This window comes from Rhineura floridana, chromosome 21 (assembly GCF_030035675.1).
Source record: "Rhineura floridana isolate rRhiFlo1 chromosome 21, rRhiFlo1.hap2, whole genome shotgun sequence".
In the NCBI taxonomy this organism is placed as follows: domain Eukaryota; kingdom Metazoa; phylum Chordata; class Lepidosauria; order Squamata; family Rhineuridae; genus Rhineura; species Rhineura floridana.
Genome location: NC_084500.1, coordinates 2,995,382 through 3,020,611, shown reverse-complemented (window position 1 = coordinate 3,020,611; position 25,230 = coordinate 2,995,382). Strand labels below are relative to the sequence as shown.

Genomic DNA, 25,230 nt, shown 5'->3' with positions numbered 1-25,230 from the left:
GTGGGCAAAGGTTTTTTTTTCTCCCCCCCCCCCATAAAAATCATTCTTCCCCAACCTCTGGACAGCATCAGCTTGGGGGCAGCTGCAATAAAACAGCAAGAATGGGCTGCGTTCAACTGAGCCCTACTCAGAGTAGACCCATTGAAATGGATGGACCCACCTTCGTCCTGTCTGTGAACTACATTGAGTCTGACCAATGAGCATTATTTTTCTTCAAGTACGCACAAGTTTACAAAACAACGTATAAACGTGCACGCATCCTGTATGCATAACGTAAAGAAAAGCCTATTGAATGAATTAATAAAATGGGAACATTACGCCTGGCGAGCTCGCGCTCCCCCGAGCAGAAACTCCGCCCCGTCCGAGCCAGCGTTCCACAAGCCCCGCCCACAGCCGGTCACTTCTCTGCCTTCCTAATACCGGCTGGCCCTGGATACGGTCCGCCCCTCCGCCGGCCAGAAGCTGCGCCCAATGGCTGCGGTGCTGCAGGGCGGGAGGCGGGGCCCCGCCGCGGATTGGCTGGGCCGGCATTCCGGAAGTGCCACTCTTCTCTTTCCCGCCCCCCTTCTAAGCGCCGCCGCCGCTGGTGGGGATACGAGTCTGCCGCGCCGCCGCCGCCGCCATGAGCCGCCGGGCCTCAGTCAGCGACTGCCTGCGGGACTGGGAGGACCTGCAGGACGCCTTCCAGCGCGTGCAGGTGCCCCCCACGGCCAGCCAGAGGGAGAGGGCGGGAAGTGACGTCAAGGGCGAGGATGTGGGGCGTGGGGGTGGCTCGTTAGCTCCCAGAGGGAGCACCTCTGGCCACGTGCAGCTTATGAGCCTATGCAGAGTGCTCTCCACCCTTCCCCAGTGTTAAACAAATGCAGTAGGAGAACATGACTGTTGATGGCTGCTAGTCCTCATGATCACTCTTATATTACTTCCAGTATCAGAGGCACCATGGCTCTAAATAAAAGCCACTAGCAAACAGGAATGGAAGAGGGTTATTGGGCTTGTGGACTTCCCAGAGGGCTAAGAACTCGAGATGTAAAATTTCTGGAAATTTTGAAGCCGTGGGGCTTGTCAGGTTGCACCCCAGCTGTCATGAGCTTGCCTTTCAGAGTTTTGCTCAAATGTGTGTACAGGAAAAAAAATTGTACTAAAGCAAGAATTGGGAAAGATGTAAATGTTGTGTTGCAACGAGGCATTGTCTTTTGTGTGTGTGTGAGAGGGAGGGGAGGAGGGGGGATGCCTTTCTCAAGCCAGGCTCTTGCATGCCATTTTCTTTTAATTCACTTATATCCCACTTTTCCACCCCTAATGGGAGTCCCGAGGTGGCCCTGCCCTATCCTAGCCCAGTCCTTCGTCCTTGGCGTGCGTGCTTCCACCTTCCATTGTTGTGGCCAGTGAGCAGGTGTGGGGAGGACAGGCCGGAAGGCGGCACTTAGAAAAGAAATTGTTTTTTCTCATCGTCTAAGCAGGATATCAAGTATGTTTCTTTTCAAACAGAGAAGTACCTTTTGCAAAGAAAGAGGCGCAGCTCAGTGGCAGGGCATCTGCTGTGCGTGCAAAAGGTCCAGGGCTGGGAATGTCCCCTGTCTGGAACCTTGGAGAGCCTCTGCCAGTCCGTGCAGACATTACTGAGCTAGACTGACCAGCGTGTAAGACGCTTTCCTATGTTCCTAATGTTCTGTTTCATTGGGTGGCCCTGCATTCTAGTATCAAACTTTGTAAGAGACTTGGGCTGCAATCCAGTGCATGCCTACCCAGATGTAACCCAGTGGAGCTTGCTCCCAGGTAAGTGTGTATTGGATTGCAGCATTGGTCATTTTTTCTGCCTGAATCCCCTCACTTGGAAGGGGAGCACCTAAGGTCCTGGGTTCCATCCCCAACATCTCCAGGTAGGGCCAAGATTATCCCCAATCTGAAACCTTAGAGAGTGGCTTGCCAGTCAGCGGAGACTGGGCTAGATTGAGTTCCTAGCTGCTTCCTATAGACATGTTGTTAACCTAGGGAACTCACTGAAACATGATGTGATTGCCACTCAATAGATACCCTGAGCTACACGAACCAATGGTCTAACTCTGTTTAAAGCAATTGCCTATGTTTCTAATAGTTTTTTTAAATTACTATTTATTGATGTGCTAGTTTTTAAAAAACTTTTTCCTTTTCCTAATTGTTCTCATTTTATGTATTTATGTAATTTTATACCACTTCATATTTCAAAGAAAATCTATTAAGCTATTTACAGCAGCCTAAAAATATCACAAATAAAAGTCATTTTTTAAAAAAATCTACATTTTGGAGTAGCGCAGATAGCAATTAGATAAAATATCCTCTTAAAATTGCGTTTTAAATAGTTTTTAAAATACGTGTTTTAAATTGTATATTTGTTTTAATGTTTTTGATTGCTGTAAACCGCCCAGAGAGCTTCGGCTATGGGGCGGCATACAAGTGCAATAAATAAATAGGGATACCCCTTTTTAAGACAGCACTGAAACTTGGGTCATGAAGCATTTTGCCGTGCTGGTGTCCCGATGCCCGTTTGTGCTTGTTCTGTTCTTTTGCAAAATGCATCAGATTGAGCAATGTCTCCCGTTGGTGTGGACTGAGAGGGCCACATTTTCAGCTGTGCCAACACAGCACAGCTGGTTCCTGTGCTGAATGAAGGGCAAAGGAGGATCTGTCTGTGTTGTCTAGACATCCTTAATGCCCATTCTGACATATCCTCCCTTTCCCAGCCAGCCCCCTTTCACATGCAAGACAAGGAGATGAGAATCTTCCTTTTGTTTTGTTATGGTGTTCCAAAGTAGTGCTTAGTGGCCTTTGGGGCCTTTCAGACAGAAGAGGAGGCCTAAATATTGTAATGAATGCATTAAATTGTATTTTACGTCAGCCGCTTTGGAGATTGTTGGGCGAGAAAGCAGCAAGTGTGTGTGAGTGCATGGCAAACACTTAACCATTTTTACCCAGAATCCCTTAAAATCTAACCAGACATTAGCCTGATTAAGAATAATGGGGTTCAACTCTCTTATAACCTCATGAGAGCCAGCTTGGCGTAGCGGTTCAAGTGTCGGACTGGGACCTGGGAGAGACCGGGGTTCAAATCCCTGCTTGGCCATGAAGCCCATTGGGTGACCTTCAGGCCGGTCCCGGTCTCTCGGCCTAATCTACCTTGCAGGGTTGTTGTGAGGATAAAATGGGTAGGGGGATAACCATGTTTGTGTACGCCACCTTGAGCCCCTTGGAGGAAAAGGCGGGATATGAATGTAATGAAATAAATTAGTTTCCCCACCGCTGGGGTTCAATGAGGAAGGAGGGAGTTTCCAGCAGAGAGGTCAAAGGAGGAAACTGCTGGGATGACAGAGCTGCAGGTGCAAAGGTCCCAGGCTGGAATGTGGCAGAATCCGAGTGCCAGAAAACAGGGTGGGACAAGGCCATGGGATGCTTTGAAGGCAAAGGCGAGGTGTGCGTTCTGGATAAGGGAGCGTGCTGAACTTAGCAGCGTTGCAGCGGAGGGTCAGAACAGTCACGATGTCTCTAACTGGTGTGCACGAAAGGACCTGTGCCTGCTTGTGTGTTTTTTTTAAGCAAAGTGCAGCTGCTAAGGTGGAAAAACAGTAAAGGGATTGCGGAAGACCCCTGGTCAACTTCTTTCAACCCTCTGTGAAAATGAAGAGCCTTTTTAATATATATATATATATATATATATATATATATATATATGTTTAAGGCAACCTTCTCCAACATGCTGCCTCCCCCCGTCAATGGACTACAACTCCCATCTGCCCCACCTGGCTCGTGGGAGTTGCCGTGCAAAGCATCTGGAGGGCGCCATGTTGGTGACACCTGGTTTAAGGCGTTATCTTCTCTGTCTCCTACTAAGCTTGTAGAGCTGCACCAAGGGGACATCAGACCTGCAAAACAGAACATGTTATCTCGTGTTCTGACAATCCTGGGGCTTTGAGCAGCCTTACCCAAATCCTGACCTGAGGTTGCTGGCTTTCCAAGCCAAGCTTGGCGCTGTCCTTTAATGGAGGCTGGGACCGGGGCAAGAGCTTGAGCTGCTGCCGTGTCCACCAAGCAAGAATGGGCGGTGGGAGCTCCAAGTATTGACACCGCTTCGATCCTGCCGACTGCCAAAGCCAGCTTTGCACTGTTCCCCTTCTGTGCCTGAGACTGCAGCACAGTCCCTTGGCGGGCTCAGTCCCAGCTTTGGGCCGAGGGATTATTGGCCAGGGGCTCTCAAGTCCCCGGCAGGTGGACGCAATGTCGAAGCGGGCAGGGCTTGCGTGGATTCACCTGCGTGGCTTGCTGGCTGTCTCCTGGCTTCTGGTCCATTCATTCAAATACATTTGTTTGAGGGCGATGCAATAATGGAGCACATGCGTCCCTCCCCGCCAGTGTAGGCTGCTCCATTCGGCAAACACTTAGCCATTTTTACCCAGAATCCCTTAAAATCTAACCAGACATTAGCCCGATTAAGAATAATGGGGTTCAACACTCTTATAAGCTCATGAGAGCCAGCGTGGCATAGCGGTTAGAGTCTCGGACTGGGACTTGGAAGAGACTGGGGTTCAGATCCCTGTTTGGCTATGAGGCCCACTGGATGATCTTCAAGCCAGTCCCGGTCTCTTGGCTTAATCTACCTTGCCCTCAGCCCTCCTGCCCACTTACAACCAGTCTAAAGAGTAGAACTGCTTGTCAACTTCCTCCTCAGCCGCAGTGTTGCTCCTGCAGAACTCAGCGAAGAGGGGGATGGGGTTAAAACCAGGATTAGCTGCCTCCGCCTCTTATTGGCTCTGGCCCTGCCTGTCATTGGCTCTGGATCCACCTGCAGTTGGGCTGCCTGCCTTCCGCCCCGCCAGTCACAAGTTGCACCAGCCACCACTGGATTATAAAGAGGCTTAAGAAAACTGATGTGCTTCCCCCTTTCCTCTCTCCTTTCCGGCCAGGAGACTCACAGGCTGTACAAGCAGAAGCTGGAAGAGTTGACCAAACTCCAGGACGGGATTTCCAACTCCATTACCCGGCAGAAGAAGCAGGTGAAGGAGCTGTCGCTGGCCCTCAAAAAGTACGTTGACGGCAGCCACGACGACACGGGCTTCTCGGAGGGAGGTCACCGTGGGGCGGTTTGTAGGCAGGCTCGCGGGGGCCGTACGGACCTCTGGTGCGTTGCTTTGTCAAACCAGTGTGTGTAAACCAGGCAGGCAGGGCTAGCTGGAGGAGGAGCAGAAAAGGGCAACCGAAATGATCAAGGGGACAGAGCGACTCCCTTACGTGGAAAGGTTGCAGCATCTGGAGCCGTTTAGTTCAGAGAAAAGGCGAGTAAGAGGAGGCATGATAAAAGGGTATAAAGTTAGGCATGGTGTGGAGAAAGTGGACAGAGGCGAGTTTCCCCCCCTCTTGCATAGCACTAGAACTCGGGGGCATCCAAGGAAGCTGACAGGCACAGAGAAGTTCTTCACACACAGGGAATTTGCTTGGTGATGGCCACCACAACTTGGATGGCTTTCAAAGAGGATTAGATAAATCCATGGAGGAGGATCGGCTATCTGTGGAATGCCCTCCCCAGCGAGGTGTGCCTGGCGCCTTCATTGACATATCATAGAATAGTAGAGTTGGAAGGGGCCCATAAGGCCATCTAGTCCAACCCCCTGCTCAATGCAGGAGTCCAAATCAAAGCATTCCCGACAGATGGCTGTCCAGCTGCCTCTTGAATGCCTCCAGTGTCAGAGAGCCCACTACCTCTCTAGGCGCCTGGTAAAGAATCCTCTCTTTTCCTAGGCATTTGGCAGACTGAGATGAAGGTGTTTGTATTAGTGGGCTGCCAGAGCTTTCTGTGGCTGTCTGGGAGTGGTAGTGGTTTTACTGTTTTCCCAGGCGATGGTCTGAAGGCACATAAGGCCTGCTCCCTACTGAAGCTAAGTAGGTTCAGGTCTGCTCAGTGCCTGGATGCGAGACTGCCTGGGAACCTTATGTTCCCAGCCGTGGACTTCTATCCTGAAAAGAAAGGCGGGGTATAAATGTAATAAATAAAATAAATAATAAATAAATAAAATAATAAATTGTTTTGTTTTTCTTCTATGGTTTGTTTTCTTTATATTCTATGGTTTGTTTCATTTTTAACAATGTTGTAAGTCGCTTGGAGAGCTTCCGGTAACAAGCAACAAATAAATCCAAAGAATAAGAATAAGAATGATAGGTTGTGGGATTTGGGGGTCCAGGGACTACAGGCCCTTCCCAGTCTCTGGTTCTGCTTTTTGGGCTCTTCCCCTGCCTCATCTCATGCCACTGTGATCTGCCACTTTAACTCTCCCTTGCCATCAGCAACCAGCTGCTTTATTGGATCTGTGCTTCCTTCCCACTGCTCCCCAGGTGCAAGACCTGTCTTGCTGACCAGGAAGAAAAGAAAGAGGCCATCCAAGAGCTCGAGGGTATGATCAAAGAGCGGCAGAATGTCTTCTTCGAAATGGAGGCCTACTTGCCCAAGAAGAACGGGTAAGAGCCAGGGTTACCTGGTTAGCTTGCTTATTTCAGAGCGTTTGTACCCTGCTCTTCAGCCAAAAAGGTTCCCAGCGTGGCTCACGTATGTTGCTGTTATGTGCCTTCAAGTCGATGATGACTTACGGCGACCCTATGAATCGGCGACCTCCAATAGCATCTATTACAAACCACCCTGTTCAGATCTTGTAGGTTCAGGTCTGTGGCTTCTGTTTAGGGAGGTTCCATTTAGCTGTTTGTGGCTAATCGCTGTTGAGAGACCAGGAAATATATTCAGGCCTAGTGGGGATCTACAAGGTGGATGGGGAGATTCTGGGCCCTGCAGATGTTGCTAGACCACAACTCCCATCTGTCCCAGTCGGCATGGCGCAGTGGCCAGAGGCTATGGGAGTTGGGAGCCCGAGATCTGGAAGGCCACAAGTTTCCCAGCCTTCTTCTAGCTAACACTATTTGCAACGAGCCGGGAAACAGAATTTAACGGACCTGCTATTAACTGGTCATTTCCATCGCTTAACATTTCTCACCCTAAACACAAACAGTGCAGCCAGGACTGGTTAGTCTGCCCAACAGCCCCAAGGCTTTTGTTTTGTTGTGACTCCTCCTGCAGTGCAGCTCAGTGCCCTGCAGCCTGAAGTGTCAAGTATGTTTGGAATGTGGGACTAGTTTAACTTGCGGTAACATTGCCAGGGGTGTACTTAATCTCTCCTCTTTCTGGTCCGTTCCAGGTTGTATTTGAGTCTTGTACTAGGGAACGTGAACGTGACTCTGCTCAGCAAGCAGGCAAAGTAAATGCTTGTTTATTATGCTTTGCTTCATTGCTTATACAGTGTGCAGCCATATGGATTAGGAACTTGATTTTGTTGTGGGTTGGTTTGTTTGTTTTTTTGTCAAAAGCTGAGGTTCTCTGGATGCTGTGTTCGGTATCGGATTCTGCTTCCTCTCTTTCCCCTTTCAGTCGGGTGGAACTGCAGAATGTTTGTAATCAGGATGACAGGAAACGTTTGCAGCCAAGGGAAGACGGGTGGGGTGGGACAGGGATTGGCACGATCAGCAAGCTGAATTCTGTGGTCTGCATAAATTATGCAAAATAAGCAAATGCTTACATGACTTCTCATTTTGCATAGTTCTGCAACTCGTTACTGTTTTACATAACTTTTTTTGGGTTGCTGCTCATAAGAGGGGCAAAGGAATATATTTTGCAGCCTTGAGGGCTAGAAACATCATTACTATAATGGCTGCAATGTTTAACTAGACTACCACAAAAATGATAGAAACCCAACCTAGACGAAAAACTAAACATCTAAAGTAACAGATGTAAATTTAATATATATGTGTGTGTATAAATAACAATCATAAAACATTGTCAACAACAATCATATATGGCAGTAAAATAGCCTTAATCCATTCCATGCATTCAGATCTTGAACTAGATCTTTCCCAAACGCGTTGCGATGTTTAACCTTTGCACAGTTAGCTAAACTGCACAATTAAATCAAGAGCACCGTTCTAGTCAAGCATGATGCATATATTTTACAATATATATGTAGTTTTAATTCGGCTATAGAAACTTGGAAGAGGCCTTCGTCCTTGTGTGAGAGGAAAGGGAAGAATGCCTTTTTCTAAGGTGGCGTCTGAAGACAAATATCATTCTAAATAGTACCTGCTTCTAGAACCATTGTACACTCTTCTGGGCAACGTTTTTGCAGGCTTCACTAATGTGGGTGGATCTCTTTTTGGGGAAGGGGTTCTGTGAGTGAGCTCCACTGCTGTCAACAATCCCTCCCTGCTCCCTCTCTGATCGCCACCTTCCTCACATTTGAAGTTTGGGGTCCCTGGCGAAGGGCCTCTGTTTTTGTTTTCTGAATGGCCAGGTAGGTTCATTTGGGAGTCGGCCGGTCCCTCAGATTCCTGGGACCGAAGCCCCAAAGAAAGTTGGAAATTAGGGCAAACCCTGCAAGTCGGTGTCAGACCAAGTGCGTTCACCCCTCTCCCTCCCTGTTCTCAGGTTTGCGTATAAGGACGAGTATGAGAAGTTCAAGCTGTACCTCACCATCATCCTGCTTATCATCTCGTTCACGTGCCGGTTCCTCCTCAACTCCAGGTGAGTCCGCAGCAGCCTCGCCCTTCACCGAGCAGTCCACGCTGCTCCAGGGTAGGCCACTGTCCCTGCTCTTTCGTGGATCTGAACGGCACCTCCTCTGAAGCAACATAGGGTTGTGTGAAGGGGTTGGGAGAGAACTGGGCACACCTCCTTGAGCTTCCGGGAGGGTAGGATAGGAGATGAATATGACCAAAAAAAATGTGTAAGGCCAAGATCAATCCGCTCTTGGCCATTTCCGCCACGTTCGATAACTCAGGGGTTCCCAAGCTGTGGTCCGTGGACCCCACCAGTAGTCCTCAAGCTTCATTGAGGTGTTCCACAGCACAATTGTATTAAATATTCACATTGGATTTTTATTAAATATTCACATTCATTTTTGTGGCTGCTTTTATTGCTTATAAATGTTTCCAATTCGAGGGAATGCAAATTGTAATACAGTAAAATATGATGTAAGAAGCACAAGAGGTCATTAAAATACAATTAAAAATCTTACAGCTTCTAGCACGGCGCATTGCAATTGCCACCACAGGCAGAGAAATCGTTAAGTGGTCCGTCAAGACTATCGGCCGTTTTCAAGCAGCCTGTGCAGCGAAGGGGAATAAGGTTTCGGAAGCTCTGCGATAACTTTGTGTGTGTGTTTGCAACAGGGTGACGGATGCTGTCTTCAATTTCCTCCTGGTCTGGTACTATTGCACTCTGACCATCCGGGAGAGCATTTTGATCAACAATGGATCCAAGTAAGTGCCGCTCCCGTCCAGACCCACTAGATCCCAGGGCCGGCCGACCTCTTGAAAACGCTGGAAGCGGAACTGTGTTAGAATTGCTTAATATGTTTTTTAATAATGTTTTTAACCCTTTCTTAAAGTTGTTGTTTTTTAATGTATTTTAAGATCTGTTTTTATGATGTTTTAAAGTGTTTTTAGCGCTTTGTTTGCCACCCTGGGCTCCTGCTGGGAGGAAGGGCGGGATACAAATTAAATAATAAATAAAAATAAGAAACTGACAGGCCATGAGCCAGCACTGCCTCCTCTGACCAGCTGCCCTCCTCAAGACCTTTCCCAAGCCTTGCTTCTCCAGAGACCCTTTTAACTGGCTATGCCAGGGACCAAACGTGAGGCTCTTCCATGTGCCAAAGCATGTTCTCTGATAGGAATACGGGAAGCTGCTTTATACAGAGCCAAACCGTTGACCCATTTAGCTCAATACTGTCTGCACTGACTGGCAGCGGCTCTGACAGGTTTCAGACAGGGAACATTCCAGCCCCGCCCGGAGATGGTGCCAGGGATTGAACCCGGGATCTTTTGCATGCAAGGCGGGTGCTGCACTGCTGAGCTATGGCCCTTCTCAACGTCGAAGGGAAGGGGGTGTAGCTGAGTGGCTAGAGCACCTGCCTTGCGTGCAGAAGGTCCCAGGTTCAGTCCCCAATGGTAGGGCTGGGATGTTCCATGCCTGAAACCCAGGAGAGTTGCTGCCAACCAGTGTAGACAATACTGAATAGATGGACTCACTCGGTGTAAGGCAGGTTCCTAGCAAGTTAGAACACTGGCCCATCTAGTGCAGCCTTGCCCGCTCTGACTGGCAGCAGCTCTCCAGGGCTTGGGGCCGAAAAAGGCCATTCCCAAACCTCCTGTCCAATCCCAAACTAGAGGGGCCACAGATTGAGCCTGGGATCTCTCCTGCGCCAGGGCGTGTCCTCTGAACTCCGGCCTTTCCTAAACCTACTCTGTGTTTTGGGGAGGAGTGTGTTTATTTGCTTTGCGTTTTGACACCCCGTAAGAGATTGTCACCAAATTTTGCAGGATGGTTTCTGAGACCGAAGGGCAGACTTTCGTTTATGTTTGAGTACAATTGGATGCCATTTCGAACCAGGATAGCAGGCTGGGCCTTTCAGAAGTGCCCAGTGTTTTTGGTTCCTTTCCATTCCTGAGCAACGCAGGCTACAAAACTGCTAGTATTAACAAAAACATGTGAGCCTGCCTGACACCAGCTGTTGGTTTATCCGCCCCAGGAGTCTCTCCGCCTCTCAATCATCTTGGACAAAGGCCTTCTCTAAGTCTGCTATCTGAGGCCCTCTTAACTGGATGCCGGAAACTGAGCTTGGAACTTTGTGCATTCAAAACATTACTCTTACATTGTGCTAGAGGTCCGTTCTCCATTTAAGGGGAAGGGCCGTGGCTCAGTGAGTAGAGCACCTGCTTTGCATGCAGAAGGCGCCAGGTTCAATCCCTGGTACCTCCAGGTAGGCCCGTCGAGCCTTTGCCAGTCAGTGTAGACTATACTAAGCTACATGGACCAATGGTCTGACTCGGTGCAAAGCAACTTACCGTGTTCCTGTCTCAAAACTGTCTTGTGCCGAGGAGCAGCTTTGATGGTGTGAACCCTGTCAAACGGCCACATATCAAAGTCAGGCCGCTGGACCATTTAGCCCACTCAGACTGTTTGTGGCTCTGTGAGGTCTTAGACAGCACAGTTAGAAAAGGCCCTTGTGCAAGATGCTTTTTAACTGGGCATCAAACCTTCTGTCAATATGCAGGGACAGCTGGTGCCCTGATGCTCAGCTGCAGGCCCTGTGGCATGGAAAGTGCATTGCCTTAGCACAGAATCCGGACTCCTGTTGCTTGGGCTGGCGCGTCCACGGCCCCCCAAAACGGTTCCTTTTGAGATCCCTAAGGAGAACCAGGGAAACCTCTATAAACAGGAGGGTGCTCTGAAGGCACTGACTTTCCCCCTGCTAGGTGGCCCTTCAGTTTTCTCTCCTAAGAGTGATTGCCTTCCCCCTCAAGCGTCCAGGTGCCTCTTCAGGGAGAAGCGGGGCAGGTTAACCTCCACTCCAGATGCAACCAGTGGCTTTCCTCGCACCGGCTGTGGACCAGGGTGTTGCCAGTTGCCAACGGCTGTTGTATTGGACGGCTTGACGGCCCTCCTTGCAGCTGCCTCTTGACTGTTGATCACCGGAGGGGGAGGTCCCAAGCATTGCTAAAGTGCCCTGAGCTCTTGACCTTGGCAATAACACTCTAATAAAAATACTTTTTTTCCACCTTCTCTTCCTCCAGGATTAAAGGCTGGTGGGTTTTTCATCACTACGTCTCCACTTTCCTTTCCGGCGTCATGCTGACCTGGTGAGTCCTCCCGTAAGCCTCCTCTCTCAGTTCTCATTCCGTTCTTTTTCTGGTGGCTGTTAGCCTCCCTGTGGCTCAGCCGCATGGCTCACGTCCACCAGGAGCCATGCGCGCTCAGTAGTGTGGGCTTGACTCTGGAATCCCCTCCTGGCTGACAAAAGGCAAGCCTCCTCTCTATCTACCAGGTGCTGACATATGTAAATCTATCTGAATTTAAAAGAGAACAGTTACAACCCACATACATGAGAAAATGGGGAAGAGGCTAAATGAAATACCAGCAAACAGTGCCGCAGAGTGAACAGGAATGGCTCTTTAAAACTCCACCAGGTAGGTTAGTTAGTGCTAACTTGAAGGATATTTTAAGAAAACACACAAAGTATCCATGGTATCTGACCGCACATTGATTAAAATATAAAAGCCTATTTTGTTGGAGGTGTAAGAGGAGTAGAACTATCTACGAACCTATTTTTAAATTTATTTTTATTTACTTAACCACATTTATATACCACTTTTAAAAACCAATTTGATCTTTTTTTTTTAACCTCTCTGAAGGCTGCTTAGACGCTGTGGTGCTAAGCCGTATATTAATTGTTAAAAACATTTTTTTTTAAAAAAGCAATCTAACATCGGGAGCTTGTACAGAGTCAGACCATCGGAGAGGCCGTGGTTTGAACTTGGGGCTTTTTTGCATGTCCCGTACAGCTGAGCTGCGAACTTCCCCTGTGCTAGGAAATTGCTGCTTGCTGTTTTATGTGGAGAATACTTGCATATTGCAAGAACCTGTGTGGGTTTTGGATTACAAATCCCCACATTTCTCTCTGGAAAAGCCCTACTTGCCATTGCCCTGGGGCTGATGGGAGTTGTAGTCCGAAACATCTAGAGGGCATCAAATTGGGAAAAGCTGATTTACGCAGTTGAGCCTTCTTCGGGGCGTTTAACTGCTGTGCCTGTTCTTGTTTTTTTATATTGGCTCGTTTTTCACGTTGTCGTAAGCAGCTCTTGTGATCATACAAACGTACTAGCCCTATACAGCTCGGGACCAGGATACCTGAAAGACCGTCTGACCCCTTATATACCCAGCCGATCACTGCCCTCTGCAGGTGAGGGCCTCCTGCAGATACTGTCTAATCAGGAGGTCCGTTCCACACAACATAGGAAGTGGACCTTTAGTGCTGTGGCACCGACACTCTAGGATTCCCTCCCCTTAAATATTAGACAGTCACCATCTCTGTTATCTTTTCGGCGCCTACTGAAGACCTTCCTCTTCCAACAAGCCTTTTAAGTAGAGACCTCATCCCAGTCTACGTCTGTACTGGAATTGTTTTTAAGACTTTTTTAAAAAACTTTTTTCCAACTTTATTAAGTGTTAAAAATAATTACAAGCTACAGTAAGGTGAAGAAACCAAGATATATTGTTTTCAAGATGTTTTTATTGTGTTGTTGCTTGCCACCCTGGGCTCCTTTTGGGAGGGAGGGCACATTAATTTGATGATGGTGATGGTAGGTGAGAAATTCCTAAATAAACATAAATGTTCCTCTCCCATCTCATCCATCCTTCTCTTTGCAGGCCAGACGGGCTCATGTACCAGAAGTTCAGAAATCAGTTCCTCACCTTCTCCATGTACCAGAGTGAGTCTCCACTGAGCAGAAGCCATGAGGGCCCCAGTGAGCCTCAGAGAAGTGTGCAGGGCCAGCGCCAAAGGGCAGCCAGGTTGGGCCCTGGCTGAGGGCCCCTTGCTAGGGTGGGAGAGTAGCACTCCCCTGCTGCGATCTGGGGCAGGGTTGGAGCTTCCAGGTCATCTGCCCGTTGAGTTGCTCCACCTACCTCTCCCCTGTGTTCTGCTGCTGTGTGCACAGGGCTGCCATCAACCAAGATGACGACAGAGCTTCCTTAAGCCTCTACCGGTGTCTCGGTTGATGGCAGGCATGTGCATGCATGCCATCAACCAAGATGGTGGCAGGGGCATCGGCCCCTTAGAGAAGCCTCCGCTGCTATCTTGGTTGATAGCAGCCCTGCACGCGCAGCAGTAGAATGACAGGAGAAAGGCAGGTGGAACAGGCAGGAGCCACACGCCTGGGGCAGGCTGGTGCCCAAGGGCCCAGTCATGCCTGGCGCCGGCCCTGGCAGCGTGGGATGTCTCCCGAGGGTGGGAACAACATCCTTGAGCCAAGTGTATTTTCATAAACAGGCTCCTTAACTTAAGTTCCACAGCAGGAGCTTGAAAATAGAATATTCTGCATTGTGGGGAGACGGCTGCTTTTTGTCACCCACGTTAGGCCTCTGGGGTGGGCCTCCACGTCCACAAATTCTGGATTTCCTTGTGGAGAAAGAAAGGGACATGTTGGGTGGAATTGAAACGAAGGGGGTGGTGCAGGCGTGGGGGGGCCCTTGGAGGATAAGGCGAGCAGTGACCACTAGCCAGGATGGCTATGCTCTGCATCCACGGTCAGAGGCAGCTTGCTTCAGAATGCCAGTTGCCGGAAGCTGCAGGAGGGGAGAGCTGCCCTTGCGCTCCGGTCCTGCTTGTGGGCGTCCCATGGAGGCATCTGTCTGGCCACTGTTGAGAACATGACGCCGAATTAGATGGGGCCCCCTTTGGCCTGACCCAGCCGGGCTGTGGTCATGTTCAGCCCAAGGGCTATGTTCCTTTTCGGGCTGCCGTTTCTGAAGGGCATATGCTAGTGGTAGGCATGGCCAAAGGCACGTGTGGGCAGTGCAACACATGTGAATAAACAAGAGATTGATTGATTGATTGCATAAAGGAAGCCACAGACCTGAACTTGCAAGATCTGAACAGGGTGGTTCACGACAGATGCTCATTCATAGGGTCGCCATAAGTCGTAGTCAACTTGGAGGCACATAACAACAACAACCAGTCGGCTAGTTTCTGCACACACTCGCACACCCTTCTCTACGAATAGAGAGGCAAGAGGCGCGGTCAGAGCTCAAATCCTCTGGGTGCGAAGGAGGGCCAGTGGGGGTGTGTGCCCTTGGGGGAGAGTTTGCAGAGGGCCACACAGAGCGGTCCGGAGGTGAGGTTCCACCATCCCCCAGCATGGTGGAACAGGGACAAGTTGCTGGGCCTTTGCCGGCTTTTCAGGTGTTCTGGGCTCAGATTTCCCATCGTCCCTCCGCAGTGGCCATGCTGGCTGAGGCTGATGGGAGTTGGAGTCCCAACGGTCTCTAGAGGGCCTCTAGAGTTCCCCACCCCTTTCTATCAGGGAGCGAGCCCTGTCACTCTCACTAATGTGCGTTGCGGACGTACACGCTTGTGCTTTGTCGCTGTGAAGGCTGGTTAAGAAACGAGACCAGCATCTCTAGAGTCCTAATAAAGGCAGGGACTTGGGACCCCTCGGGTCTTTTTGAACCTCTGATGTAACGAGAGCTGTCCCTAGCCATGTTCTTTGGATTTCGGCAGCACCGTAGCGACTGTGAGGACTGCTGAGTTGAAGAAGGTCCCCCGTGTGTGTTATTTGGGGATGGGTTGGTATTTGGGGAGGGGGCCGGGGCTGAGGGAAGCCGTCGCTCCTTCTCTTGACGTTCCAGGCAATCCCAAAGGATGACCTGTCTTGGCAACTCTTCTTGGCAGGCTTTGTCCAGTTCCTTCAGTATTACTACCAGAGCGGTTGCCTGTACCGGCTGCGAGCCCTGGGGGAACGGCACACCATGGATCTCACTGTGGGTGAGTGGCGTTCTCTTCTTCCCCGAGGCAGGCCATCCCAGGCGAAAGAGGGAGAGGCCCAGAGCTCGAGGGTGGCCAACCTGGGGCCCTCCAGGTATCAGCAGACCTCAAACCTGCCCCACCCCTGGCTGCGGCTGATGGGAGTTGTAGTTCAGCAACGTCTTGGGAGGAGGGCCACAGGCGGTCTCCATTTCTGTCCGAGCTCCTGATTGGTGTGAGAGGACATCGCTGCAGTGTGGGGAGCTGGTGCACCTTGGATGTGCATGCACACCCTTCTGATGGGGCCCTTAGATGAGGAGAGGGGAAGCTTTTTATTTACTCATTCAATTTATATCCCACTTTTCCTCCAAGGAGCTCAAGGTGGCATACAAACAATTGTTCTCCCCCTCCCGACTCTATCCTCACAACAGCCCTGTGAGGTAGGGTTAGGCCAAGAGACAACAGCTGGCCGGAGGCCACCCAGTGAGCTTTGTGACCCAGTGGGGATTTGAACCTGGTCTCTCCCAGGCCCCAGTCCAACGCTCTAACTACTACACTGCACCGGCACTCTTCTTCTGCCTGAGGGCCACGTTCCGTTCTGAGCAACCTTCCTGGGGGCCATGCACCAGTGGTGGGTGGAGCCAGAGGCAAAAGTGGGCAGAGCAACGGATGTTTGTGGCTGCCTTTTGTACAGTCGGCTGGCTTCCTACACAGATTCGTGCACCCCTCTCTGTCTGTCCTCCGCCCAGGCAAGCGGGATTGTCAAGAGTTCAGTGCCATTCACCAGCCAGACTCGAGGAGGGGGCACAGAGGGGTGTGGCCTGGGGGAGAGTCCCAAGGGCCAGACAGAGAGATCTGGAGGGCCACATCCGTGGTGTAGTGATTAGATGCCTTCAGAAGAAAAGCTCATGGAGGAAGAGGCGGCGATTGGCAGGCTGGCTGCACGGAATATCCAGATTCTTGGGAAGCCACAGGAAAGGAAAGCCGCCTCACTTCCCAGTCCAGTTTGGTGAGCTTATCCCTTTGCCATGTTTTTCCCTCTCTCCGCAGAGGGTTTCCAGTCGTGGATGTGGAGAGGCCTCACCTTCCTCCTTCCCTTCCTCTTCTTTGGACAAGTGAGTGCTTTTGGGCGACGCGTCTGGGGCGGCAGATAGCGCCGTTGATGGAGGTTAAGAGCAAGTACAACTGGGGGGCAGGGAGGGGGCCAGGAGGCCCGGAACTCAACAGGGGCCTCAAATTTGGTCACAAAGTTTTGGGCATTGGCAAAGCTTATCAACTTCTCATGCTCATTGGATCAAATTGGGGTACACCTCAGCTTAGAGTGACAGATTTAAGCGAATAGGAGACATCATTTGGTGAAAGATGTCATTTTTGGTGTTGTCAACTGCGACAGATTTTTGTCACGTTTGACATCAACTGCGACAAAAGTGAGGTCTTCCCCCCCCCCAATAATTAGTGCATTTGCACACAAGGCTGAAAAGGCACTTGTCAAATAAAAATATGTATTTTATGTTATGCCTCACTCTTTTTTTTTTCCTTTTTGGTAACTTGTTTTATTTTCACGGGCTTTGCTTTTTCATGGCTTCATTTATTATGGGCCCTCAAAAAGCCGGAAGTGGCCTGGTTAGGAGAGAACCCCCCCTTTCCCATTGTGCTGGAACTGGCTTCTGGAGCCCTGCTTTAGACATCCATGCACCCTGCGACCTTGGCTCTCCTTGGGCCCTCCATACGATTACAACAGTCTGTGGATCCTAAAATATGTTTTCTTGCCATATACATAGCCTCTTTGGGGCGCTCCTTAGAGCAGAGACTTGTGTGTGCCTCTTTTTAAATTTTGGGATGTGTACATAGGAAGCTGCCATATATAGAGTCTGACTATTGGTCCAGCTTGGCCCAGGATTGTCAACACTGGATGGCAGAATCTCTCCAGGGCTTTCCCAGTCCTGCTTGGAGATGACACTGAGCATTGAACCTAGGAATTTCCGCATGCAAGGCAGATGCGCTGCCACTGACCTACGGACCTTCCCCAGCGGATACCTATATCTAATGCTGCCATTGGAGCTGTCTGGCCGGTGTTGGCCCACGACAGGGCCTTTTCAATGGTGGCTTCCCTCTTGTGGCACACCCGTTTGTCTTCCTCGCTATTGATTTTTCAGGAGAATTCTAAAAACATTCCTGCTTGCCCTGGCATTTGAGGGCTGAAGGGGACTGTTCTGGTAACCCTGAGATCACCGACTGAGATAATGAGTGGTATTTAGTCCAGTTATTTGTCATGGCCTTGGGCTAGTACAATAAAATAATTATTATCATTCAGCCAAGTCTCACTCAAAGTAGACCTGTTGAAACTAATGAACTTAAGTCATGTCCTTTAACACCAGTTGGTCTGCGTAGAACTAGCACTGAACACCCCTCAATGTTGTGTTAACCATTTTTAGATTTTTTTTAAAGAGATGTATCACTGCTGTGTCTGCCACCCTGGGCACCTCCGGGAGGAAGGTATATAAACAAACAATAGTACTAATGCATAAAACAATGTTACTGCTTGTGGCCACCAGCTGGAACGAAACGGACTTGTATAAATAATAATCTGAAGGTTAGGGCCGGGGTGCATTCACTTGCCGCTCTCCAGTCGCATGCCCTCTAGTTTTCACCGGGCTTTAGAGAGGAAGGAGACCTCAGGAAAGCCAAGAGTGCTCAACTTTCAGCCTGCAAGGAATGTGCATTTCTCTGTCGGAAGCCCAGTGCTGGCCTTGGGCGCGGGGATCCCTTGAGCACCAAAATGTTCCTAAGCTGTCTTGCGGGAGAGGGTTTGCTTTGGTACTGAAAGTTTGGGGTATAAAATGTTCTTGATAAAACGAACACACGTGTGCTCTCTCTCCCCTCTCCAGTTCTGGCAGCTTTACAACGCTGTCACTCTCTTCCAACTGGCCAGACACCCAGAATGCAAAGAGTGGCAGGTAAGACCGTACTTGGCAGATGCGTCGTTCTTTTGGAGCGCACTGTGACGTCCTTCCCTGGCACCACCTGTGTCGCTGTCCCTCGTGGCTACCAGCAGCCAGGAACGTCATGTTTATTTTTACTTCTCTCCCCTCTAGCACAGATCTCAAAAGATCCCCCTGCTAGGCCACACTACCCATCACTCTGTGTATCCAATATAACCTCTAGACTGTGCCTTAGTCTCTTCCTGGTTATTGTGATACCTTGTGTCTGTGTGTATAGGTAATTCCCAACCCCCCTGAAGCCTCTTGCCTATGAAGCTCACAGCTCTGGGTTGCTCTGTGGTATTGGATGTTGATACAATATCTCTTCCTTCACCGCTGCCACCATTCAATACTATTTCTTCTTCAGCCTTGGTTATTCTGCCTCCCCCCTGGTCTGTGCACCCCAGCTGAGGAATCAGGCTTTAAGTAAACCAAGAAAATATTTATTGATAACACTAAGAATAACAAGATTACTTATAGATTTCATTGACAAGCATGTGGTTTCATATATGTTTCTCTTATGTTCCTAACTCCTACTATTTGCCTCAGAACTCCCAATCCAATCTCTCAACAGCCACCTCTTACTCCCCACATCAACCTCCCTGTCCACAACCTCCCTGTCCAACACCCACCGTTTAACACCCACCACGACTCAACTGTCATCCTCTCATTTATACCTTCAGCCATTCAAACACACAGCCAGTCATCATCCAGCATTCTACAGCCCGTATACTCCCCCTTCTCACTCACTCCATTTACCATATTTCCTATAATAAACCTGCACTTACCATATTTACCTTACATTCACATACAGGAACATCACACGCACCTTGGGGCAGAGACAGGCTTTTGCCTCTGCTTTATTTTTGCATTTCATTCTGCAAAGCAGACATTGGAAGCAGGGGCTGGAGTCGCTGGCTTTCCAGCTCTGTGATTCTAAGCTGCCACACACAGAATCGCACTACTGGTCCAGCTAGCTCAGGATTTTTGTCGACACTGACCGGCAGCGACTTTCCAGAGGAGTAAGAGCAGCTCTCACTTTTCCCTTGGGTCCCTCTCAAGGTTGGGGCCCCAGCTAGGAGGCTGCTTGGAGAGAGTACAGGGAGCCTCTGGTCGCAGCCATCATTTCTAACACTGTTTTAACTTGCCTCCTTTTCCCCCTATTGTGGGAGGTGCGAGGCCTCAGGAACTCTACGTGGGGCTGCCTTTGAAGACAATCGGAAACTACAGCTAGTGCAAAACGCAGCAGCCAGACTGCTGACGAGGACCAGACGGTCCGCACATATAACACCTGTTCTGGCGCGTTTGCACTGGCTACCTATTTGTTTCCGGGCCAGATTCAAAGTGCTAGTTTTGACTTATAAAGCCTTACACGGTGCGGGACCACAATACCTTGCGGAACGCCTCTCCCGCTATGAACATACCCGCTCACTACGTTCAACATCTAAGGCCCTCCTCCGAGTCCCGTCCCATAGGGAAGCTCGGAGGGCTATTACTAGATCTAGGGCCTTTTCAGTAGTGGCCCCCGAATTGTGGAACAGTCTCCCCGATGAGGTGCGCCTGGCACCTACTCTTTTATCTTTTTGGCGCCAGGTTAAAACCTTTTTATTCTCCCAGGCATTTTAATTGCTTAATGTTAAGTTAATTTTATATCAAGTTGTTAAACACTTAAGCTGTCTGTTTTAGGGATTTTATCTGATTTCTTTTTTACTGTATTGTATTTTATTCCTTGCTGTGAACCGCCCAGAGAGCCATAGGCTAGGGGCGGTATAGAAATGGAATGAAATAAGTAAATGCAATAAAACCAGAGCGCATGCTTTGCATGTGTGAACGTCCCTGGCAAAAAAAGGCCCTCTGACAGTGCAGATGGGGAAAGACCTCTCTCTGGCGTGACGAACTAATGCCAGTCAGCGTAGAGGATACGGAGCTATGTGCCTCACACATGCGCGTCCATGTGCTCAACTTTTCAGGCCACATTCACACTTCGAACGTTTATTCCACTTTAAACGGTCACGGCTTCCCCCAAAGAATCCTGGGAAGTGTCATTCACAAAGGGTGCTCAGAGTTGTGAGGAGACCCCCCTTTCCCCTCACAGAGTCCCCCGGGGGTTGATTCCTAAACCACTGGGGATTATCCCCCATGAATTGGTCTAATCCTCTTTTAAAGCCATCCTAGCTGGTGGCCATTGCCGCCTCTTGCGAGAGCGAGTGCCACAATCATTCCAATGTCTGACCCCATCTCATTCCTCCGGCAGGTGCTGATGTGCGGCCTTCCCTTCTTCATCCTCTTCACCGGCAACTTCTTCACCACTTTGCGAGTCGTTCACCAGAAATTCCAAGACAAGGCCAAGGCGAAGTGAGGGTGGCCTTCCAGGGCCTGCTCCGCCTCCCCCCTCTTGCCTCCCTCCTGCCCAAATGTTTTGCCATCTGGTCTTCTGTCATCCTTCACCCTGCTGAGTGGAGTGTGTGTGGGGGGTGAGGGGAACGCTGGTCCCGCTGCCCTCACCCTGATGATCTGCTCGGCGTCGAGTGTCCCTCCCCAACAGCCGTCCGGCGAACTTTTTTTCTTGAAACGAAGTGGCGCATGAACCGGCGACCTCCTACACCTGGCCTTCTCTGCTGAGAATGGGAGACTTCATTTTCGGCCACAGGGACATTCAAGGATCACGGACGCATGCTGGAGGCCGAGAGCAGCTCCTTGGGGGCACTGCTCTCTCTCTCTCTTTGGAAACCTCCTCTGTGACTCCTCCCAGTGGTCTCCTTGCTCCAGGGGATTGCCAACAGCCTTCCAAACCTTTCTGAACCCAAACGCTAACAGTGGGCAATTGGACGGAGAGCAGGTTCAACCTAGGGCATCTGAAGTGTGAGGTAGCAAGGATGTGGGTGACCTTTCTCTTCGTTTGGACCCAGGTTGCAAGCACGAGGAGGGGGCGGAATTGTCTTTGTGCAGAGCACCACTTCCTGCCTTGGGGCGATGCTTTCTCGAGAGCGACCCTTTCCCGTCTGTGCTTGAGTTCCACCCTTGCTTGCCTTCTGAGGTGGGGTCAGCAAAAGGCCCCGATCTTTCATTGCATGCAGTTTCTTCTGTCTTGCGACCAAAGGAGGTTTCTTGGCGGTGGGCTGAGGGAAGGAACTGCTCGCTGCTTCTTGCTGGCCAGAGGTCCAGCACTGCTGTCGCTGAAAAGCCTGCAGGAAAGGTTTGGCGAGGTGGGGATCAGGAAGCGGCTTCGGCTGTGTTGGGGCCTCCTGTCGCGTCCAAAACTTTGTGGTGTGCTTTGTGTATACGTAGGTATGTGCGTGTGCAAAGAATGTACCCTTGTCGTTTAAAAAAAAAATTAAAATGTTGGAATAAAGGGGGGGGAAAGGGAAATGCTTGTTGGTGGTTCTCCTGCCTTTCAGTCAAGAGGGGAGAGGAGGCTAGTGGGTTGTGGTTCAAAACTGGCTGTAGGGGTTGAATATGTTTCTAGGTAGAGATTGATTGCCGTCCTGGGCTCCTTCTGGGAGGAAGGGCGGGATATAAATTTAATAATTATTAAAAAAAACCCACAATCTGCCAATCTCCTTTTGAGAAAACTAGCAGGTGCACAACCATTCACCGTGGCAGTTGTCTTAAGTACAGGGGTAGTCTCTAAAAAATGAAACACTGATTTGTAGTAAATTCCCACCTATATCCCACGAGTTCTGCTGGGTTGCACGTTGCTTGCCTGGACTGAGCAGAAAGAGGGGTGTATGTGGAGAATGTAGCCCACTGTACACACAGGTTACTGTTACGACCAACTCGTGCGTGTGGGGCAACAGGAGTGCTGTCCTAGGTGAGCCCCCTTCCCCTTTGGCCTGAACGAGCAACCAAGCTGTAATTACGTTCCCAGTTTCGCACCAAAACATGCAGTGTTGGCCATTATTAGCTTTAAAAGGAAAGTGGGCCACCATCTCCTCCCACCTGTCAATCATGAAAGATCTCTCCCCCCCCCCGTAGCAGTCCATAGGGAGTAACGGCAGCGGAGACCTGCTCGCTGACCCTAGAAGTGTCTTTTCGATTCACCAATTCGTGGGGTGGTGCATCGGTGGATGTTAAGACACACCCCACCCTAGGAAATCCCAACGACAAAAAAGCAAGGTTTGGTAGCTGGTTGGCTACCGTAAGAACCTATTCAGAAGGGATCCCAACGGAAGCACCACTCCAGTTCCAACTGCACAAGCCCTCACACACCACACACAGAGAGAGAAAGGAGGCAGAGCAAAAGAATCAGGGCTTGCTTTATTCCAAGAGAAAGTCTCCTTAGAATTATGCACATTCAGTGGACAATCTGCTTGGCCGACTCTCAACCAAGACACGTGCCCTCAGGTGGGCGGTGGTAACATCAATGTGGACCGCACTGGCATGGGGCTGGGGGAGGCAGCTGGCTGTGGAGAAGAGCAACATCAGGACTGGGAAATACCACAACTGGGCTTGGCCCCGGCCCACTACTTCCACGGCAGGCACCCCTGCAAGGGACCAGGGTGGCGGGAAGGCTGGGAACTGGAGAACGGAGAAAATGACACTAACGAAAGCGGGTTCCGGGCAGGCATATGCTCTCCGCCAGCCTGGACTGAGGTGCATCATCGCCCTGGCAAGTTGTCGCCCTCCTCAGCTGCCCAGAAGCACAGCGGAGGAGGAAGGATCACATCCAACAGGTTTGGTGGGTCAGTAGGGAATGCCGTTCTCCAAGAGTTGTTTCAGAAATCGACCCAGCACACAACACCACCGGCAGGATCAGGACCGCCCACAGCCAGGCCCGGAGAGGAAGAGAGGGGTCTGCCCAAATACACCACCCCCTTCGACCCACTTGCACTGAGCTGTAGAAGGTTTCCACGCTTGTGCCGGGGCAAGAAGCTCACCCCTTCAGCAAGATGCTGAAGACCCCTCCAGTCCAACGGCTGCCTGCACCTGCAAGCCTTTGCAACTTGATTCCCCACACCTGGCCTCCTGCAAGGGTCCTTAACCGTTTCCACCCACCCTCATCCTGTTCTGAGGTCCCCAACAGCACAGGCCACTGACCGCTTAAATATTCAAAGCAAGGCCACCTCTGTGGCTGCAACAGACACAGAACCCCTCCCGCCCCTGAAATCACAGCGTCCTCCAGAGCAGTTTGGGAAAGGATGAAAAGGCCGCCTAACAGGCTAACCAAAAGGTGTGTCTGTCTGTCTGGAGCAAAGCTCCCAGGAGATAGTCAGGGTCATCTAGCCACACTTTCACAGCTAACATCCAACCCGCTGCCGCAAAGATGTCTGCAAGATGGCCCAGGAATGGAATTTCTTATTCATGAGGAGGGGGGAGTTTGATGTGTAGAGAAGGGGGAAGGTTTAAAAAAACCCTGCACATCCCCCCAGAGGACTTCTCAGCAGCAGTAACTCCCAGTAGAGAGAGAAAGAGACAGGCTGGCGATTTGGGAGAGCCTGATGTGTCCTAACCTCCCCCTGGAAAGCCACATCTCATCAACGTCGCCTTGCGGTACACTCTCAATGTGGAATGCACAGGAGCTAGCAAGGAGAGAAGCCAAGGGTCCCCCTGAGCAGGAGGGCTGGCACCCCTCACCCACCAGCCCGCTGAGAAGCCCCCTCCTCTACCCAGCCAGCGGCCTCTAACTCCAGACATCCAAGGAGTAGCGGCCCTTCGTCATCAGCTTCTTGACATAGTCAACAGCTTGCGGCTGGTCCATCTTCCCATATTCGGCCACAATCTCGTAGAAGGTGTTCTGCACGTCCCGGGCCATGTTTCGTGCATCACTGCAAAGAGGGAAGGCCGGAGAGGAAGGTTAGACAGGCAAGGCAAAGCCGCGGGTAAAGGGCACGCTTTGGGTGTGTGCGTGTGGGAAAACACCTTCAGTCAGCAACTTTAGGTTAGGGCTGAGAAAGGATCGATTTTCCAGCTTAGGTCCAGCGTACCTTAGGGACCGCCTGAACCCTTAATCCCAGCTTGAGCACTGAGAACATCTGCAAGAGCTTCGTTGGTCGTCGTCCTCCAAGTTGGGGAGGTTCATTTGACACCAACAAGAAATGGAGCCTTTAAGTGTCATTGACCCATCTCTCTAGCTCTGCTGCAAGAGATTCAGCAGGCACCTTCTGGTCTGACTTTTAAATACCTGCTGAAAACTTTCTATGGGGCCAGGCTTACGCAGGTCATAGAGACAATATCTTTTCTGCAACAGTTAAGTTAATGACTTCCAATTTTAAATGTTTATGTGATTTCATTCTGTGTTTATACATGTTGTTAATGAATAGCGGCCTCATCTTGAGTTCAGGACACCGCACTTTGAGAAGGATGCAGACAATCTGGAACGGGTTCAGAGGAGGGCAACGAGGATGATCAGGGGACTGGAAACAAAGCCCTATGAGGAAAGACTGAAAACTGGGCATGTTTAGCCTGGAGAAGAGAAGACTGAGGGGAGATATGATAGCACTCTTCAAGTACTTGAAAGGTTGCCACACAGAGGAGGGCCAGGATCTCTTCTCCATCATCCCAGAATGCAGGACATGGAATAATGGGCTCAAGTTACAGGAAGCCAGAGTTTGGCTGAACATCAGGAAAAGCTTAACTGTTAGAGTGGTACGGCAATGGAACCAATGGCCTGGGGAGGTGGTGGGCTCTCCAATACTGGAAGCATTCAAGAGGCAGCTGGACAGGCACCTGTCAGGGATGCTTTAAATTGGATACCTGCATTGAGCAGGGGGTTGGATTAGATGGCCTTAAAGGCTCCTTTCAACTCTGCTATGCTGTGAAACGTCCTAAAGGCCCAAGCTATATGATAGCAGAACAGGCTGGCTTGGGAGGTGGTGGATTCTCCCCCCATGGGAGGTATTTAAGCCAGAGCCAGTAGCCATCACCTGCATGGGAGAGCCTGTGAA

At 50.3% G+C, this 25,230-nt stretch overlaps 2 protein-coding genes across 6 annotated transcripts in view; one reads left to right on the top strand and one right to left on the bottom strand.

The window, feature by feature from the left end:
* Positions 1 to 546: 546 nt before the first annotated feature.
* Positions 547 to 22,936, top strand: TMEM120A (transmembrane protein 120A). 2 transcript variants are annotated; one of them, XM_061605469.1, is made up of 12 exons: positions 548 to 697; positions 4,935 to 5,053; positions 6,358 to 6,480; positions 7,209 to 7,268; positions 8,489 to 8,584; positions 9,232 to 9,321; positions 11,638 to 11,703; positions 13,271 to 13,332; positions 15,294 to 15,386; positions 16,416 to 16,480; positions 18,254 to 18,322; positions 20,601 to 22,936. In XM_061605469.1, the coding sequence occupies exons 1-12, from the start codon at positions 623 to 625 to the stop codon at positions 20,703 to 20,705; spliced, it is 1,023 nt and encodes a 340-aa protein (XP_061461453.1). In that variant the 5' UTR covers positions 548 to 622; the 3' UTR covers positions 20,706 to 22,936. The 2 variants fall into 2 exon arrangements, with proteins under 2 accessions (XP_061461454.1, XP_061461453.1); XM_061605470.1 differs by lacking the exon at positions 7,209 to 7,268 and having other exon boundaries at positions 547 to 697.
* LOC133374464 (NADPH--cytochrome P450 reductase) overlaps positions 22,585 to 25,230 on the bottom strand; it is a 55,537-nt gene continuing 52,891 nt past the window's right edge. For all 4 annotated transcript variants that reach the window (XM_061605467.1, XM_061605465.1, XM_061605466.1 and 1 more), the window contains one exon: positions 22,585 to 24,111. In XM_061605467.1, coding sequence (XP_061461451.1) covers positions 23,967 to 24,111 — 145 coding nt within the window. In that variant the 3' untranslated portion in view covers positions 22,585 to 23,966. The remainder of the gene's footprint in view (positions 24,112 to 25,230) is intronic.